Source organism: Caretta caretta, chromosome 4 (assembly GCF_965140235.1).
Source record: "Caretta caretta isolate rCarCar2 chromosome 4, rCarCar1.hap1, whole genome shotgun sequence".
NCBI classification, from domain to species: domain Eukaryota; kingdom Metazoa; phylum Chordata; order Testudines; family Cheloniidae; genus Caretta; species Caretta caretta.
The window spans coordinates 124,786,821-124,807,091 of record NC_134209.1 but is presented as its reverse complement, the minus strand read 5'-3'; the positions used below and the strand labels follow the sequence as shown (position 1 = coordinate 124,807,091).

At 39.1% G+C, this 20,271-nt stretch overlaps 1 protein-coding gene across 4 annotated transcripts in view; it reads right to left on the bottom strand.

Moving 5' to 3' along the window:
- RAB28 (RAB28, member RAS oncogene family) overlaps positions 1-17,642 on the bottom strand; it is a 92,383-nt gene extending 74,741 nt beyond the window's left edge. The window contains exons 1-3 of one of the 4 annotated variants that reach the window (XM_048848853.2): positions 17,250-17,642; positions 8,654-8,750; positions 2,657-2,745 (exon numbers count right to left, since the gene is read on the bottom strand). In XM_048848853.2, the coding sequence (XP_048704810.1) occupies positions 2,657-2,745; positions 8,654-8,750; positions 17,250-17,324 (261 nt within the window). In that variant the 5' untranslated portion in view covers positions 17,325-17,642. The remainder of the gene's footprint in view (positions 1-2,656; positions 2,746-8,653; positions 8,751-17,249) is intronic. The other 3 variants (XM_048848852.2, XM_048848856.2, XM_048848854.2) reach the window with 3 other exon arrangements.
- Between the last annotated feature and the right edge of the window lie 2,629 nt (positions 17,643-20,271).

Below are 20,271 nucleotides of genomic sequence, written 5' to 3'. Positions count from 1 at the left end.
GGCCGTAAAACCACAGACGTTACCAGGGTGACTCAGGTTCAGGCGTAATACTTAAAACTACTTAGCCTTTTTTAGAAATTGACTAAATTTTAAGTCAACAAGGAGGTCAGATTTTTTTACCCTATCAATTTGCAAATCTTAGTCATTTTAATTAGCAGCCCTTGTTCTATATTTATTAGTGTGATGCCAAGCCTCCACTCTTGTCCAAGTCTAGAGCCATATTCTTCCCTTTATTGTGAGAAGTAGAGACCAGAAAATAGAAGTAAAAAGAAAAAATACAAGAAAACAATACATTTTATCATATACATTGTCTATTGTTCCTGTTGCAACTATTGCCAAAAATAAAAGAATGTAGTACTTAGTTTGATGTTACTAAGCCAAAAATAAAATTATGTGCTAGGGCTATCGATTAATTACCATTATCTCATATGATTAACTCAAAAAAATTAATCATGATTAATCACAGTTTTCATCGCCCTGTTAAACAATAGAATACCAATTGAAATTCAATATTTTTCAATGTTTTTCTACATGTTTAAATATATTGATTTCAATTACAACGCAGTATACAAAGTTCACAGTGCTCACTTTATATTATTATTTTTATTACAAATATTTGCACTGTAAAAATGGCAAACAGAAGAAATAGTATTTTTTAATTCACCTCATACAATACTGTAGTGCATCAATCTCTTTATCGGGTAAGTGCAACTTACAAACGTAGATTTTTTTTGTTACATAACTGCACTCAAAAACAAAACAATGTAAAACTTTAGAACCTACAAGTCCACTCAGACCTACTTCTTGTTCAGCCAACTGCTAAGACAAACAAGTTTGTTTACATTTATGGGAGATAATGCTGGCAGCTTCTTATTCACAATGTCACCTGAAAGTGAGAACATGCGTTCGCATGGCACTTTTGTAGCTGGCATTGCAAGGTATTTACGTGCCTGTTATGCTAAACAGTCGTATGCCCCTTCATACTTCAGCCACCATTCCAGAGGACATGCTTCCACGCTGATGATGTCCATTAAAAAAATAATGCATTAATTAAATTTGTGACTGAACTCCTTGGGGGAGAATTGTATGTCTCCTACTCTGTTTTACCTGCATTCTGCCATATATTTCATGTTATTGCAGTCTCGGATGATGACCCAGCACATGTTGTTCATTTTAAGAACACTTTCACTGCAGGTTTGACAACACACAAAGAAGGTACCAATGTGAGATTTCTAAAGATAGCTACATCACTCAACCCAAGAATTAAGAATCTGAAGTGCCTTCCAAAAGCTGAGAGGGACGAAGTGTAAAGCATGCTTTCAGAAGTCTTAAAGAGAGCAACATTCCAAAGTGAAAACTGAAGAACCTGAACCACCAAAAAAGAAAAATCAATCTTTCTGCCGGTGGCATCTGACTCAGATGATGAAAATGAACATGCATCAGTCCATACTGCTTTGGATGGTTATCGAGCAGAACTCATTATCAGCATGGACACATGTCCTCTGGAATGGTGGTTGAAGCATGAAGAGACATATGAATCTTTAGTGCATCTGGCACATAAATATCTTGAAACGCTGGCTACAACAGTGCCATGCAAATGCTTGTTCTCACTTTCAGATGATATTGTAAACATGAAGCGGGCAGCATTATCTCCAGCAAATGTAAATAAACTTTTTTGTCTGAGCGATTGGCTGAACAAGAAGGAGGACTGAGTGGACTTGTAGGTGTTAAAGTTTTACATTGTTTTATTTTTGAATGCAGTTATTTTCTGTACATAATTCTACATTTGTAAGTTCAACTTTTAAGATAAAGAGATTGCACTAGAGTACCTTTATTAGGTGAATTGAAAAATATTATTTCTTTTGTTTTTTACAGTGCAAATACTTTTAATCAAAAATAAACAAAGCGAGCACTGTACACTTTGTATTCTGTTGTAATTGAAACCAATATATTTGAAAATGTAAAAAATATCCAAAACTATTTTAAAAAATGGTATTCTATTATTGTTTAACAGTGTGATTAATCGCCATTATTTTTTTAATCGCTGGACAGCCCTATTATGTGCACATCATTAAAAACTGCATCTCATAAATCTACATGTTGTTGCAATATTTTGTTTAGTCCTAGCATTCACTTAAAGTTGTTTCATAAGCTTTTGGGGCAAAAATTAATTTTCACTATATGCATGTTCTGCAAAAAATATTTAGCTACCTGGTTGCCTCCTTTTGTTTGCCCTCTTATAACCCCACTTGCTTGTATGAGCTTAATGGTGTAGGATTGCTCTTAATTTCCTCCTTCTACTTTTTCCCCTCAGGGGGCATCTGCTCTCAAAGCAGCCAGTATATCTACCATACCATGTGGATATCCAAACAGCCTTTACTGTTTACTGTGATTGCTTTTCTCAACCCAAGCCACAATGCATGGAAACATACATCTGTTTTTCGAGAGTTGTTAGGGATCTGCAAACTAGCACCTTTGCTGCTTTTTTTAAAGCCAGCGCAAACGTCACTATATCCAAAAATAAAACTTGCACATAAATCAATGCTAAAATAAATTTTAAATTAAGCAGATGCTTAATTTTGTGACTAAAAATGTTTCCTGAAAGAGTATGATTATGAAAACAAAGTTGATAACTTTTGTTTTGTTTTTACTGTACCTGGGCTCCATAGATATATTTATCCAACATCTTGCCTCCTATTGTTTGTCCCCCTATATCCCACACTTGAAGAGTAACATTCAAGTTTCCTGAAAAAGAAAAATATGCAGAAGCTGATTTCTTTGAAGACACTGATTTGATGAAGTTAGATGCAACTAAATTCCAAATGTAACATTAAAGCAGTTGATACAATTCCAGCATATCTGTACTTTTTACAAATATTTTCTTGTACACCTAATAAATGTTTGGTCAAAATATGGAGATGAACAAATCAACTGGGGAAAAAAGTTAATTCCTATTAAATTATACTCATTAAGATCCAGTAAAAATATAGCTAGATATGAACCACATCTCAAAGTAAATGTTCTATGGAGGAAAAGAACTAGAATGGTATAAGGTACAGTTTTCCTAAGTCAAAGTTTAATAATGTATTTCAGAGAAGCAATCTGAAAAGAAGCTTAATAAAACAAATCTTTATACCACAATAGTTGCATTGTCCTTTATTTCTAGTAATATCAACCTAACCACATATTTTATCTCCCGTGCGCCTGTTCAACTGTCTTAAACATTTAAAACTAGGATGCATGCACAGAGTAACTCTATTTTGGTAGAGCTGTTCTCAATATTACTGTACAGCTAGGTGACTATAATGGAAATGCTAACACAACCCTATTTTCAGGATACAAAATCCTTCCTCCTCTGCCCTCCCCCCTCCAAAGAGGCACTCAGCCATAAACCTGATTTGGCTTAAAAATTCTCAGCCTCTAAGTTATTTTTTTTTAAACCAATGACTAGACCATCCCTTTTTGGTACACAACTCAAAGTAGCTTTAAATTCAGTTTTGAAGACCATTATTCTATACTGTAGATAATGGTTTTTGTTTGTTCTATACACAACCCCTAAAAAAACCCAAGAAACAGAAATACCAAAATGAATGATATGCTAAGAGGTAAAAAAAAAAAAAAAAAAAAAAATCATCTTCAGTCCATGCAAACCTGTCAAATTCACATAGTTGTTAAAGTCTATTGCATCCAAAGAACTCAATGGTCCACTGAGCCATCTTTAGATGTAATGAAACAGATGTATTTTATGAGCAAACAATCCAAACTAGCACACAAATTACATACATACACACAGATCTATGCCAACCTGTAACTTGACTGTCATCTTTTATGATCAGATACCTTCTACAGTACAAAACTGATTGTCAGGAAGCATCAGACTCTAGTACAGTAAAGTTCAATACAAATTTTCACCAATCTAACTACAATGCATACATTAATAATACTTTGTAAGTATAAAAAACTATAACTTCCAATTAATTTTTATTTCTAGACAAAAATGCAATAAAGTGACACATTCCACATAAGTCATAAAATTTAAGTCTAACATTTCTTAACTCATACCAATAGTGTGGTATGTAATGGGGAAGAAAAAGCAAAATACTATGGGTTACAGAGAGAGTTTTAGCCTTAAATTGGATATTTATTATTATAATACAAACTTTATGTTCTTGAGCAAAATGTTATCTATTTACCCATAAAGAAACAGAGCATTTACATGAAGAACTTTTATTAGCATTAAATGAGTTACACAAGTAAATATCCCACTTATTGATGAAAATTTATTCTACTGCTTTGTGACCGTAGACAGTAAGTTACAAACAGATACATGGATATACTGTGCTTGGGCTACAAAATGTAACAATTACATTTTTATAACACATTTTGTTTTACTTTGGTTAAGTGTTCAGACTTTTTAGCCAAATCTTTTAAAATTGGTACATATGTCTCAGATGTGAATATTTCATGTACTTACTAAAAGATTCAATTGATTCAGAATACTAAAAATAAGCTTTACTTATTAATCTGTTTTTAAATTTATGAAATCCCCTTCTTAAAAACAAAGAATATTTATGGAAACAGTGTATTTATGTTCAATATTCAAAAGTAACCTTTCACCTGTAATAAGAAACATATCTGTTTTCATAAGGCATTGACAAATCATTAAATGATGCTTTTAAAACTTAGAACATAAATCTATAGTGACTACAGATAACACAGGAATAAGTCTTTCATAACACATATGTGGTTATGAACAAACTGGTGAATCAGCACTAGGAAGCAACTATGCTTCTTCAGTGGGTAACCAAATTAAATACACCCAAAAGCCCACCAAACAACTCATTCTGTAGTGTCCTATATCTAACTTCATTGTAACAGGTTTCAGAGTAACAGCCATGTTAGTCTGTATTCGCAAAAAGAAAAGGAGTACTTGTGGCACCTTAGAGACTAACCAATTTATCTGAGCATAAGCTTTCGTGAGCTACAGCTCACTTCATCGGATGCATACTGTGGAAAGTGTAGAAGATCTTTTTATACACACAAAGTGGGAGGTATTTTTTCATCCTTTGTGTGTATAAAAAGATCTTCTACACTTTCCACAGTATGCATCTGATGAAGTGAGCTGTAGCTCACGAAAGCTTAGTCTCTAAGGTGCCACAAGTACTCCTTTTCTTTTAACTTCACTGTATTCGTTCTATTGCCAATTTACCATTTAATTCATGTTAGATATATGGAAAAATATATTAGAAATAGTGTAACTTTTGAAACAAGGAAATTTTAGAATCATAATTGTGTGTGCTAAAATGTTTCCAAATTGATTACTATCCAATGTTGGAGACAAACACAAGTTATTGGGCTCAATACAGGGGTAACTGGGTGATCTTCTCTGGCCTGTGTTACACAGGAGGTCAGACTAGATGATCGAGGTCTCTTATAGTCTTAAAAACTTTGAAGTTTTCCCCTTCTATTAATATTATAGAAAATAAAATCTTGTTTGTCTAAATAAAGCTTCATTGTTTCATTCATGTTAAGGTGACTCCTGGCTTAAATTAAACTAGAGCAATTACTGAAATTCATATTGATTATCTAGAGTAATAAATTAGTATTAACCCTATACTGCTTCATATGTTTTTTGCAAGATTATTCCATGTTGTGTAGTATCTATTTTGTGGTCAACTTTTTAGGATAGCTATGACAGTAGAAAAAATCTGAACAATATGACTATTTAAAATTCAAATATCAGATATGGTAACATTAAATTTTACTTTTGGCATAAAATGTATTTATCTACTGACCAATTTAAAGGAAGTGTATATTAACTCATGAGTGGCAATAACAAAAAAGTTAACTATACATGAAGAAAAATGTCAACAGTTTGCTTTTTTACAGCTATAGTATGCTTTCTCCAAGCACCAAAATGAATGTACCAGTAAACAATTAAAGCTAAAGAATTCCAGAAAAATTGCATAGAGTCTATTGATGACAAACAAGAAAATTCAAGTGGAGTTTTTTGTTTGTTTGTTTATTAATTTGTTTTACACACACTTAGTAGAAAATGGCATGCATTGGGATGCAAAAAATGAGTAAATGAGAACATATAGGTATACAGGTTGCTTTTGGTCTGAACTGAAGCCACTAAAAGGATTCAACAGTGACCTTTGTAAAAGTATGCTTGGTGCATTGGTTAACCTTACTTAAAGCGCTGCACAGTCCAGATGAAACTAAAAACACAAGTCTGCCTACTTCTTGTACTGAAGACTTAAAAAATCCTTTTCACAGTAGAACCCTGTTTAGTGAACTGTACCCACAACCTCCCTGCAAGTATTTTGACTATGGCTCTTAAGAAGCTCTATCAGCAGAACCTCTGGCTAACAGATAGACTATTTAAAGCCATAAAATCTGTAGAGTGATTGCATCCAGACTTTACAGAATATTGGATCATGAAATACACTGAAATGGATCGGTATTTGGAAAATAATTACCTGGAAAAAATTTCATGGAGAACACTAAAAATCAAATTGTTCACAATTACACTACTCAAAAATACTTGCAACATGTATTAAGTTGTTATTTTATTTGAATCATCAACTGGTAAAATGTTATTCCACTTCTTACTGTAAAATTATATCAGTTACTAAAAAAATTGAAAAGTATAAGACTATACTGGATAAACACAACATTCCAAACCAACATTTCATTTTTATCTACTAATATTAAGTTCCTATTTGTTTTTAAATAGTTTTTATGGGGATGGAATAATACATATTTCTGTTTGGTTTTAAAACTATCATTTCAATTTTGAAAAATCTGCTTACATTTAAAATCAACACATAAATTAGTGCTGTTCCGAAGTCAGTTATCTACCAGCTGTCCTACTAAAGGATGCAAACTAGTGTATGTTTTTCTACTGATATTTGCATACTTTTGTCTAGTTCTATGAATTCATCTTTAGAGAAATATTAATAACTTTGAATAAGCAAAACTAATAGTTGCAATCAATAAATTAAAAGAATCCATTTACTGAGGAAGTGCATTCCATAGTTACTTTTTGAACTTTAAAACCTTTCCCCCCCAAAATCTGACTTTTCCATAAAAATGAGACAGAGGGACACAGTGAGAAACCAAGGGAAAAATGCATCTTTCCCGATATAAAATGTATTTATTTTACAAATACAGAAATAAGAAAATATACATGAGCAGTCACTATTCTATATGTTTGGGTGTGATTTACACCTACACTCTTATTTTGAAACATAATAATTTGGAACAAAACTATTATGAATGGGGACAAAAGTATTATACTTCTCCAAATTTTCCACCCAAAAGGAATATTTAGAAACTCAACAATGTACTAATAGCTTCTGTATGTTTAACCATTGGAAAAAAACTTGCAAAAGTACAAGTTCTCAGCATACATGCTGTATGATTTGTGTACACATTCCATTTACAAGTGCTGCTGTAAGTATTCTGCATAGTTGTATTTCTAGAAGAGCAGGCAGGACAATAAAAAAATACTCTATCCATTTTATACAGAAATAAGCACACAGAGTTGGAATTTGCGTCAAGTCATACACAAAAGAGTACAGTGGAATAACTAATAAAATAATCTTGAAGAACAGAATCCTTTTACGTACTCCTGCATTCTATATCACTTGGGGGGAAAATTAACATAACATTTAAAAATTATTGGCAATATAGTTTTAACAAAATGAAGTTCAGAACACTGCATGTTTTCATGGAAGATTGCAAATTTCTTTTCTAGTTTGCTACTTGTATCTTACCAAAATAAAGACAGAACTTGCATCAACTTTATCATACCTGACTGCAACTTAATACTTAAAAGTGCTTTTTCCAGCTTTCATTTATTAAGCTCACCAGGGTAAATTGCTTTTAATGGAATACTTTCATGCTTACAAATTGAACAGCCACAATGAATGAATGGTTCTTTTTATACCCCCAATTGTTCAGAAACAAACTTTAAGCACTAACCATTCTTTTTTTATTATTTTTTGCATTTTCCATGCAGTGTGTGCAACTGGCATCTAAATAGTTTCTTTGCCGTCGTGAACTGAAACATCTTGAATGCTCAAACTGTATTTTTATGAGTGCCGAGGGACGTTAAATTTTAGTGGTCTATTAAATGCCAGCAATTTCATGCTGCCTTGCATAAAACAGCATTCACATATTAGAGCACAGCGATTCCATAGGTACATTATACTTCTCCCCCACAACCGAAATACAAGTTCAGTGTATTTTATCTAAAAAACTAGATTTATTTCAAAATGCAAAGATATTTTCAGTTAATACATAATTATATTTGGTTTATGTTGTGTATTATACTACTATCCACTTGAAGAGGTTAATTTTAATAGGGATACCAAAAAGTAATATTTTTTAAAATGTGGCTAATAATGGTTCTAGGAAAATAACAATCTTTAAAGACATAAACTGCCAGTACACAATCCTTTTTCACTTGGTGTCTACATAATAAGAAATCCGAGAGAAACTACCCTCAATAGCCAAATTAATTGTTCTATTTAAAAACATCTGCATGAAAAGCACTAGCTTATGTTATGTATTTCATTCTCAAGACCTTGTCGCTGGAGTTTTACTATTACCACCACTTTCAATCTAAGACTCTATATTCTCTTACCTGGTAATGTTATTCTTTTCAAAAAGAAGTCCAGTCCTACAGTCTGTCTGTACTGTTTCCCAAAAGCTTCTTGGGCAAAACGTGTGGCTAAAGATGTCTAAAAACAGAACCATATCAAATTATTTGATATTTTAAAGGCTGCAAACCCAATTTAAACCAGTCCTAAATCTTATAAAACAAAGGTAAGCAACTTTTTAACCAACGCCAGCTAACAATATTCTACGATAACAGACAAGCTTTCTGTCAAGTTTAAAAAATAATAAAAGTAGATGAAAATGGCAAGTTATGTCAGCAAAAAAACAAAGAGTAAAACATTCAGCATGCTTCCTGTGCATTTTAAAAATATTCTGATATTAAAAATGCAGAATTGTGTTACATTTTTAATTGAGTGCCAAATAGCGCACTCTGCTCCATACAAACATACGGTGATATGGTCTCTACCCCATAGGGCTAACAATTGTTAAAAAGAAAGTCCTGATTTCTACAACACAGGACCATGTACACAGCACTAATCACAAACCTTCAACACAGGGCAACTGCTCACACACAGATCCACACTGCAGGTCTGTATGGTTGCAGGGATCCACTTCCTGCACAAATGTTGCAAGATAAGGGCCTACCTGGGGACTAACCTAGTGCCTGATCCTGCAAACATTTATATGCCTATTGAGACTACACACATGAAGTTTTGCATATATTGTGTCAAACAGTACGTTGGAAATTGTTTTCCTAGTGTTAAATTTCACAAAGTTATGTCATCGTGAATGTACACGGATACATAGAGCTGCCTTTTGAAATAACAGATTTCTTAACTTTTACTAGGAACCTCAAAAAGGGCATGCTTCTAATGACTTTAATATGCAGAAAGTAACAACGTATGTATTTTCTGTTTCTTCATGACCAGTTCTAATCCATTCATCAAAGGCAATACATGATATAATGTAATAAGGATACAAAAGAATAGAAAACACCAGTTATATGCATTCCTAGAACTGTTGAAAAAAAAATAATGTGATGCCTTAAAACGTAGTGTGATGTTGCTTAAAGAATGTATCCTATATCAAATCATTGCCAGGCATTTATCAGTCTCTTGTTAACATAACATCTACAAACTGCAGAAATTAGCCATATTTCTGCCTCTATTTGTAAGGGAAAAAAATATCAGGAAACAGCTTCACAAAGCCCCTACACTGCCAGAGACTGACATCCAAAGTGACTAAATAGGAATCTAGCCAATCTTTAAATAAACCACTAAACGACATCAAGTGTTATTAAAAATGGGTAGTAGAGGATATCCAGTTAACATACAATATATTACAATAATACAAATAGTCCTGTTACTGAAAACCAGACATGTTACACTACTAATGTATTTAAAAAAAGGAGGAGGGGGGAAGAGGGGCACTGTAACGCTCGCTCTTGTTCTACAACAGCTTGTACCTTTTTTTCATGAGAAGTTATTTATACATTACCACCACCAAAGGACTCCACAATTAAGGAATCAAGCATGAATAGGGAAATAGGGATCCAGAAAGTTATTTGTGAAGGAAGTAATACAAAACTTAATAGTTGCTTGATTGTATCATTCATATTCCCACCACTGTCAGAGATTAATAGGTGTCTTGAACTCAGAAGATATTTTTAGACCTGATCCAAAACCCAATTAAATTAATGAGAATCTTTTAATTTACTCTAGTGGACTCAGGCTCATAGAGAATTAGAAAATTAGAATTAGAAAACAAGCAAACTATAATTAAATAAGCATATTCATGCCATTTGTACCACACTTGAAAGTGAAAATGTTGAGGATCACAGAGGATGAGAATCCATCTGTCGCCGCAAAACTATCTGACAATTATTTTAAAGTACATATTCAAAATAAAATTCAGTAAAAATTTTGACTGGAATACCACTAACTCATTCACATTGATTTTGTAATCTAACACTGAGCATTTGATCATTTCACAAACAGTATTTAAAAAAAAAAAAATCTATCACCACCTCAGATGTAGGCAAGTATAAATAAAGTGCAAAAGTATGCTATATAGGCCCTCTTTTCCTGTAAACTGAATGTTTAATTACAAAATAGGAACTTTTCCCTTGTAATTTCCCCTTTCATTAGTGAATAATAACTAGCACCTGGGATGAAGAACAAAATATAATCTGACTATATCATAGGGTTTTGGAATATATAAAATCCTAATTTAGATCCATGATAAATAAGCAAACCCTCCCCTGTTTTAAGGGTACAGTAAATATTAACTTTATCACTCTGTGACACTTGATATTCCCAAAAGGTTTCTAGGGGTGTTAATAAAAATAAACAACACATTCAATTAACAGCCAACCAATAAGAGCAACCAGTAATCAACAGCATGGCAAAGTTCTCTTAAATAGTTTTCCTCCACTCTCCTGAATGCAAAGGAATTTATAGCAGAAAGTCATTGACTAACTCCTTTTTTAATTTTTTAATGAATGTTAGTGCTCACGAAAGGTGTAGGATTGCCAGCCGTGAAGACTGGAGTTCTCTATTCATTCACAGAACAAGTATTTATCCACAAGAACACTGACAGCAGCAGTTCAAGTCCTCTACACATGGAAAAGTTGTCTCCATGCCCATTCAGGTCCATCCACAATGCAAAAGCTCCCTGCGATCCTAAAATTATTCTCTAGAGGGGTTCTTGAGAAAGGTTTTAGGTAACAATTTGGCAGCAGCCGTGGCCTGTGTGGTCAAGGTAAATTATTTTCCATTCCAATGGTTGATGAAAGCCATTCTAGCTCAAAAGAACATTTTCTGTGACTGTTTTTAACAAGGTTTTCCCCACCCAAAAAGTTTCATTAATCTGAAGAACAATTTTGTAACAGACTGGGTCTCATTCCATGACCTCTCTACTATGACTGCCAACTAGAGTGCCCGTTGTGTTGACAGACTCTCTATTTAGGACCCAATTCAGCAAAGCATTTAAGCACTTGCCTAAATATAAGCATATGCATAAGTACTTTGCTGAACCGGGATGGCTGACTGAATCTGGGTCTTAATGCATATGCCTGATATTTATTAAGCAGCCCAGTCCCTCCCCTTTCAGCTAAAGTTCTTGGAGTGTTGAATTAGCAATTCATATAATTAAATCATAAGAGTAGAAGAACAACAAAGAGCTTAAAAGCCAAAGCAGCAGTTTTAAGAATGAGTGATTTGGGGGGAGTTCCCTACAAAACAAGGATACAGTTTAATGTAAGGGGTGAAGGACAGGAGAAGACTGCTTGCTTATATTTTTAGATCAATCACCAACTAGTTGTATCACCTGTGCTGGAAATGGTCCATAAATTGTCGTGAAAAAGAGCTGTGCAGCTCAAAAGCTTGTCTCTTTCACAACAGAACTTGGTCTAATAAAAGAAATTACTTTGTCTCTCTCATATCCTGGGACAAACAAGGCTACACCACCACTGCAAACATTCATTTACAGACAAACAAACAAACAAATCAGACTGTCTGAAAAACAGTTACCATCTGTCAAATGTTAGATGGCAAGTCATGGTATAGGCCAGTGTTTCCCCAACTTGGGACGCCGCTTGTTCAGGGAAAGCCCCTGGCGGGCCAGGCCGGTTTGTTTACCTGCCGCGTCCACAGGTTCGGCCGATCGCAGCTCCCACTGGACAGCGTCAGTTATGCTTTTCTACCAGCCATGTTGTGGTTATTTGTAGAGCAGGAGTAGGAACTTCCCAAAGGCTGCCCTACTTGCCTTTTCCTCCCTAGGAGGTAAATTTTTCAGAAGTGCTAATGGGACTTTGGCTGTTACCTCTGGATCCAACAATAAAGATCTTCCATCAAAGGTTTCCACTTTACCAAACCCATTGAGAATTCACTATCACTACCCAAAAATTAATCTGTATCCCCTCTCACCTCACCCCTTCCAGTTTATCATGTCTCTATTTATAGTAGCAATGCCCACTGGACCACATTCTGTACCAGCACCAGTCTGTAAGAATCTTAGTTAGATGCACAAAATGACAGAGCACTGTAGGGCACAAAATGCTTTAATTTTTGTACGGGTTATGGAGTAACTCAAATATGGATAACTTTTCATTGAAGAAAGTCTAGGTCTAGTTTATAAAAACACAGTGATCTAAATTTTTGCTTATTCCTAGTTTACAAAGCAAATAATTTTATAATTTTGTTTTTTTGGCCTTCCCACTCCACTGCGACCCAACAATGAAAAACTGTCCTATAAAAGAAAAAATGGCTGATAAATGTTTACAGACAACCTATTTATTTTCACTATCTAGGTTTGCAAGTCTGAATATGGCTCTTTGAATAGTTTCTCCATCTGCAAAATGGAGACTACGATAGTAATCTACATGATAGTGGTGGAGTGAAATTTAATTAATGTTTATAAAGTACTTTGAGATCTTCAAATGAAAGGTAGTACAAAAGTACAAAGTATTAGGTGGGTAGTGAGGCTATAAATGCTAAATACTTTTTAGTTAGAGAAGGAAATTCCAGTTCATTAATGGCTGAAAATAGTTATATGATAAGTAGACCAATATTTACAGTACTTCCTCAGAGATCAGCAATAATGAAGTCTGAAATTATGTTGATCAATGAGGTTATAGAATGTGAAAATAGAGTCTCACTACCCCCAGGTCAATTCAAAATTTAAAAAAAAAAGAGGAGGGGGGGAGAATAGACACATCAGAAAGATCCAGGAGCAATGCACAGTTGAGAAACCCACCTCAAAGCTGATGTACGGGAAGAGGGTTTTAGGATTCCTACCAGGGGCAGGACACAGTTAAGTTCCATCTTTTGTATCAACCTCGAGAGTAGATATCTGATAAATTGAAGACCCACACCCATCTGGAAGGGAGAGAAGGAATGTGCACTGCCCCTTATCTCCAGCCCGAAAGCCTCCTAACTTTTGGGGTGGTCCCAGCTATTCTATTCTTCCTCTAACCTCCCAGTAGGTAAGGGGATGGTGCATTTCTGCTGCTCTACCCACTCCCATGACCTTTATTTTTCCAAGAACACCTTACCCATGAATAGCTCCGGAACCTAGTTCCACAGAGAGACACAGCTTTCCCGAGCAGCAGCAGAGCAAAACTAATGTGATTTTTGTTAGTTTCACTACTGCCATGTTTCTCAACATGCAAACCAATGAGCATGTGGAAAGATGTAGAAGCAGAATCCAGAGACTGACACCATTTTTTCAACCGATATTAATGTCACTAATTTTAAAAAAAGTTTGGTTTCGTTTCTGGAGGGGAGGGTTTTGACAAAAGCTCTCGTTCCTGAATTTTGTTCCCTTTTCTCTTTCCCTCCTCTTCCTTCCTATAAAAGGAAGTCATTTCTTTTATACTGCTGTGTATTTTTGCTTAACTCAATCCTCCTTTTCTGTTTCAGATTTCTTTTCCTCACCTGGTTTAATCTGTTTTCCTTATTTTTGTCTAACTCATTCCAACCCCTTTTTATCACCATTTTTCCCTCAGGTCATGCATTGTTTTCCCAATTTTTTTTCTTTTTAATATTTTCTTAGCATTTTTTAAAATTTTAATCTTTTGTTTATTTTCTCCATTTTATTATACTGTTTTTCTTCTGGCCTGTGTCTTTGTACTTCTATCAGTCACTCCTCCCTTTCTATCATGCTGTTACCCTTACGTCTCTCCTCCAGGAGCAGCACTTCCACTCCTTCCCATCAAGTCAACCTGATTTAGACTCCCCAGCTACCCTGAATCGTTCCCATTTCCCTTACCACCCTGCCATGTCGCCACTCAGGTTTAGCCCATCTATCCCTCCATCTCAATCTATGGAGAGTTTGACGGGCCAAACCTGAGTAGCACTGTGACATCATCTGACAGGTCGCAATGCCACTGCTGTGCACTGAGTGCTAGGTGGGCTCTCTCTCTCCAACCTTCCCCTCCAAGTCTCATTTTTCAGAACCCCCACTATACTCTTGTGTATATTTTTGTAGCAAAAAAAATACACGTAGTGTCGTTTCCATGAGTGTTTTTCCCCACACACCTGTCATGAAATTTTCTCAAAAAGTGAATGGGAGTGAAGCATTGCTCCCTGCCTCATGAACGGGGCACGACTGAGGAGGAGAAATGGAAACACTGTCCTGGACTGCAACTGCCACTGAGCTGTCTGAGCAGTTTTGTTTTTAAACTACTGCCAGCAGTTCCACAGAATTTGAATCCTTCCCCCTATCTCCCAGGCATGACACCAGAAGACATGCAAGTTTGCTGCCTTCTTGTAAGCTGGCTGAATCATTGTTCCTTGAGAGGCAGGAGACCAGTGTTGCCAATGCTGGCCCGGAGGAAGAAAAGGAAAACATGAAGTTCTGGATCTCAGGAGGGAATGAGGGAATATATCTTCTGCCACTATTCCCATTCCTCTCCATTGACTGAAGATCATAGTTCCTGCAGAGAGAGGAATGTGCACAGTGAATGGGGGCTGAGAACGTGCACAAAGGAGGCTGGATGAGAAACATATACAAGAGGGAGGCTGGGTGGGGGATAAAGAAACTTATGCTTATACCCACACCGTTTTAAGAACGAGGGGGAACAAGTGACAATACAAGAGAGGAACTCAAATGGTTTGGTCTTAAGAGGTCTCCAAATTCACCTGAACTGGCCCCAAGGCTGTATTTTTATCCCCCTCATTCAGGCTATCAGACCTCTTTTACTTTTGCAAGATTTTTCTGCAAGGCCCAAAGTTGCAAGTTCCTCTTCCTGCAGCAGAGGATTCAGGATGCAACCAGGAAAAAAAAAAAAAAAAAAAAAAGCACCAATGCTTGTAATTCCAGTTATGGAAAGAGGTCTTGCCATAAGGTGCTAAACAGCAGTAGTGAAAACGACTTCTTAGTTTGATTTGTATACTGGGAAAGCTAAGAGCAAAAGACTAGAGCAATCTTGAGCATTTATAATACGCTCCTTAAATTGTCACTTGGAATTATTTGTCCACTGATTCAAACATAACACTATTTTTATGGCATAAAAGGTTTTCTTTACAACCATTAGAGCTAGATACTCTTTCATTTAAAGAAAAGAGTAAAGTCTACATTTAGCCACTTGCCTTTTTCACCACAGAGAATTTTCCTACTTATCAATGGCAAGCAGATTTTCCAACACCTGCAAATTATACGAAGTCTTGGTTTTTCACCTGAATCATAAGTAAACCAGTTTTTCCGTGTCTGAACTTTTAATTTCCTACTGGGAAGTCAGTAACAAAGGAGAAATTGTACTTCTGAAATTCACATTCATGAGGGAGATTATCAGGTATGTCTTATAAAGACATTCAAGATATGTGTAATAATACATACACTATGATCACTTTTTGTTGCAAGTAAAGATCAGGTCTTATTGTCTTCTTTGGTGCATAGTGACTTGTGCTTTGCCTTATTTGACTCTAGGCTGGTCAGGGACCTCATGTAGTCCACAATTCTGTAAGCATGTTATTTGTTAATTACGTTCCTAACCTTCACAGAAAGAAAACCTTGAAAACGTGAACCAAAATTAAAACACCACACTGGTGACTTCCCATATCCTGAAATAATAGCTCTGACAGATATAAAGTTGTCTTATTCGTGTGAGTAGTCTAGTAGTTTTTGAAACCTTAAGAACACAACTTGAACAGTAACTAGTGCACTGTTGATTATTTCAGCAGCAACATCCAGCTAGTATGTTTGTCCCCGAACCCCAGATTCCCTCCCTCTGCCTTGCCAGAACCCCAAATCCCTTCCCAGTGCCTGTCCAGATGCCAAAAGCTGCAGCTTCCCCCCCCCCCACAACCTCTGTGATGCAACTATGCCTTGCCAATACAAAGTGTGCAACATACCGAAAATACGGGAACAATATAGGATAAATCGGTTTTAATGTCAAAATAAACACCACAAAGGCGACTGTAGTGCTTGTATTAACAACTTTTACCTTTATTAAGGACTTTTATACTTGAAGTTCAGCCAGTCTAGAATTCCTAGGTTGCCGCACCAGAGCGTGGCAGGACGCAGGAGCCTTGCCCAGAGTTTGAGTGCCGGTTGCCAGGGGGCGGAAGGGTCTAGGGGGCTGCTCAGCGCCACTGCTCTTTGCGCCCCACAAGACAGATGGGGCTGGCCACCGTAGCCTCCCCTCCCACGGCCTGTCTCGGGGGGCTGCGCTGACAGCGGGGAACCCTCATCGCTGCCATTCGCTGCCCCAAGAGGTCTCTGGAGACCCGGCCGGAGAGGCCGCTCGTGGCGCGATTGTTCCACCCCCACCGCCGCGCTGTGGGCCTCGCGCCCGAGCTAGTTGGACTCCCGGGGACGGGGCTAGGGACAGCGGCCGGTCGCCTGTCAGTCACTGGCCAGATATGGCGACAACGACAGGCGCGACAGACACGAGACGCTCGTGACGGGGGCAGGGGCTTGGCTCTTTGAGCTACGCGAGCCGCACGCGCTGCTAGCCGCGGGGTGGGGCCGGCTGGGGGGCGAAGAAGGCAGGTCCGGTGCGAGGCCGGGGCCTGCTCCCCGGGACGCTCCGCGGCTGGAGGGGACAGAGAACATCCCGGGGAGGGCTGGGGTGCAGCCCCGGCAGCGGGGAGCGGGGGCAGACGGGCCCCGGCACTGACCTTGCCGGAGGTGCCGTCCCCCAACACCACTAGCTTGAGCTGCCGGTCCGGACTCTCCTCCTCCGAGTCCGACATGGTCCCTGCGCCCGGCGGGGCGGGGCGGGGCGGGGCGGGGAGCGGGTGCCGCACTCACGAAGCCGCTACCGGCACAGAAGCCGAAGCCGCCATCTTCCCTGGATGCGGCCGCTATCACTAAGGCCGAGCCTGGGCGAGACCACCGCGCGGCCGAACCGGAGGAGGGCGAGAGAGACGGGGCGGCGGCCCCAGCGGCCGCTCCCCGGCGTGGGAATCAGCTCGCTGGGCCCCCCGCGTCCCTGCACCCTCACAGCCTCTCCCCCCTCCCTGCGCGATAGTGGCTTGGCCCGGAATTCTGAGCGCTTCAATGGTTTAATCCCCTCGTGACGCCCGGCGTGGTAACTAAGGGCCGTGGAGTGAAAGGTCACGGGGCGGGGAGCGCCACAACTGGCCCCTCCCTCTCCCTCCCCCAAGGGGGCGGGACTTAGGGGATTTCCCGCCCTCTGCTTTGCCCCCCAGGCAAGGCACGGGGATTATTTGCCCTCTGCTCAGGAGGTGGGGCGGCGGGGGGCGGGGCATGGGAATTTTCGCCCCACCCCCTCGCTCAGGGGCGTGGCATTTACTCCGGTCTCCGAGCGCTGGGCGAAGGGGGCGAGCAGAGGGTTCTTTTGCCCAGGCCGCGTGGAGGCCCCCCCCTCACCGCCCCCCGCGTCGCTCGGCCCTAGGAAGCGGGGGAAGGAGCTGCCTTGGCCTGGGGAGGGGAACCGTGTCCCCAGGCTGCTGCCGTCGGGCGGGGTGCAAATGAGAGCGGGGCTGGAGCCGCCCCCAGGGGAGATCAAGCCAGCGCCACCCTCCCCGTTCTGTGCTGCTGCCCAGGCTGGGGAGCGGGGGCTGTAAGATCGCTTCTCCCCTTCCTGCCCCAGTGATTCGGGGCGCGGGCCCAGGCACTGAAGCGCTCCCAGGGAAGGCAGGCAGCCCCCTCCCCCCCAAAGGAAGAAGCCCTTCCAGGGGCTGGGCTCAGGCGGTGTGTTTCTGGCTGTAGCCATCAAGGACTAACGTGTTGGTGGCACTGCTCCCCTACAACGCAGCTGACAGCCTGAGCCGGATCGGACCCCTTCTTGTGTGCAGGGCCGCAGGAAGGAGCCCAAGGGGGGGAAGAACCAGAACCAGATTTGAATGGCATGGGACCCTGTGTGCCAGGTCCCAATGCTTCTCCCTCAGGTTTGGCCCAGCCACCCCTCTGTCATGCCAGCAGGGAAGGGGCTCTACAAGTACTCCACCAGCTGTGGTCAGCCCCCCCCCCACGGTACACTTCCTGAGTAGAAAGAAAAGGAGGACTTGTGGCACCTTAGAGACTAACCAATTTATTTGAGCATGAGCTTTCGTGAGCTACAGCTCACTTCATCGATGCATACCGTGGAAACTGCAGCAGACACTATATACACACAGAGATCATGAAACAATACCTCCTCCCACCCCACTGTCCTGCTGGTAATAGCTTATCTAAAGTGATCATCAAGTTGGGCCATTTCCAGCACAAATCCAGGTTTTCCCACCCTCCCCCCCACACACACACAAACTCACTCTCCTGCTGGTAATAGCCCATTACCAATAATAATAATAATAATAATAGCCAATTGCTGAGTAGGTTCTCAGAAGTGGGGGAGGTGGCTGGCTCTGTTTTTAAAAAGGGAAAGGTGCCAAAGGTCCTTTGTCTCATTCCCCCCATTTTCTGGCAGCTGTGTGCATTGCTCACTAAGTTCTCACTAGAGAATCTTTGATGATGATACATACACAACATGGATGAGGAAAATACTCAAAACATCCATCTTGATTCTTTTCATTATGGAGCTAGGTGAAAACACCTGTGCTGTCATAGAAGTGTAAGTCAAAGTGTAAAAAAGCAAAAACCAGCTGAGAACTGAAAAATTGGATGCTAACAGACTGTGAATCCTAGTGATTATTTAACATGGTGATATTGCTTCACACTGACTCAACAGACATTCTAGGCTTCAGAGTTACAGTCCTGGAATCTTTTTCTATAGACTGTGGTAGTGCCCAGAGAGCCACTATTTTAGGCAATGTACAAACTGAATAAAGGATATTTCCTGTCTCTAGACCTCTGTGAGTTTGCATAGCTGGCATATAGCTTGCATATTTGGAGTTCAAAAAGGAGGCATTCCCGTTGTGTGCATTGTAAGAAGCATATTTGTGCACTTCTTTAAAGCATTCCTTTCTGAAAACTGATGGTTAAAATGGCATCTAAGGGTCCCATTTTCCATCTCACAATGATTTCCAGTAAAAATTTGCTCAGTTTACATGAGGGTTTTTTTCTTACTGCAGCTCCTGCAGACTCAGCCTGGGTTCTGAGAGCTAATCTGGGTTCTTGTATGTTATTACTAGTAACGAAGATTCAGTGGCAAGAATACTTGGGATGCTGACTAGCTGGCAAGTGTCCATGGCCTGGCCTGTATTTTTGCCTAGTCTACATGGTCACTTCATAGTACAATACCCTGAAAACTATCCGGGAGATAAACTAATGCTAACCCCCACAGGAAGACTGGGAATCTCAGTTTCCTGATGTTAATACTGAGGTCTTATATAGTGCTCTTCATCAACAGATCACAAAGTGATTCATAATCTTCCATGTGTTTATCCTTATAATGCCATATGAAGTAATGATATGTCAGTCTTTTCAACTTTGGCAATTTACAACGTACCAGACCTTAACATCTCATAATTCCAATTACATTCTTGCTTCTTTCTCTCAACTTCAATTCTAGACTGATTTCTACAGCCACTATCTTGAAAACTAGTACTTGTGACACCTTAGAGACTAACCAATTTATTTGAGCATAAGCTTTCGTGAGCTACAGCTCCCTTCATCAGATGCATACTATGGAAAATACAGAAGATGTTTTTATACACACAAACCATGAAAAAATGGGTGTTTATCACTACAAAATGTTTTCTCTCCCCCCACTCTACTCTCCTGCTGGTAATAGCT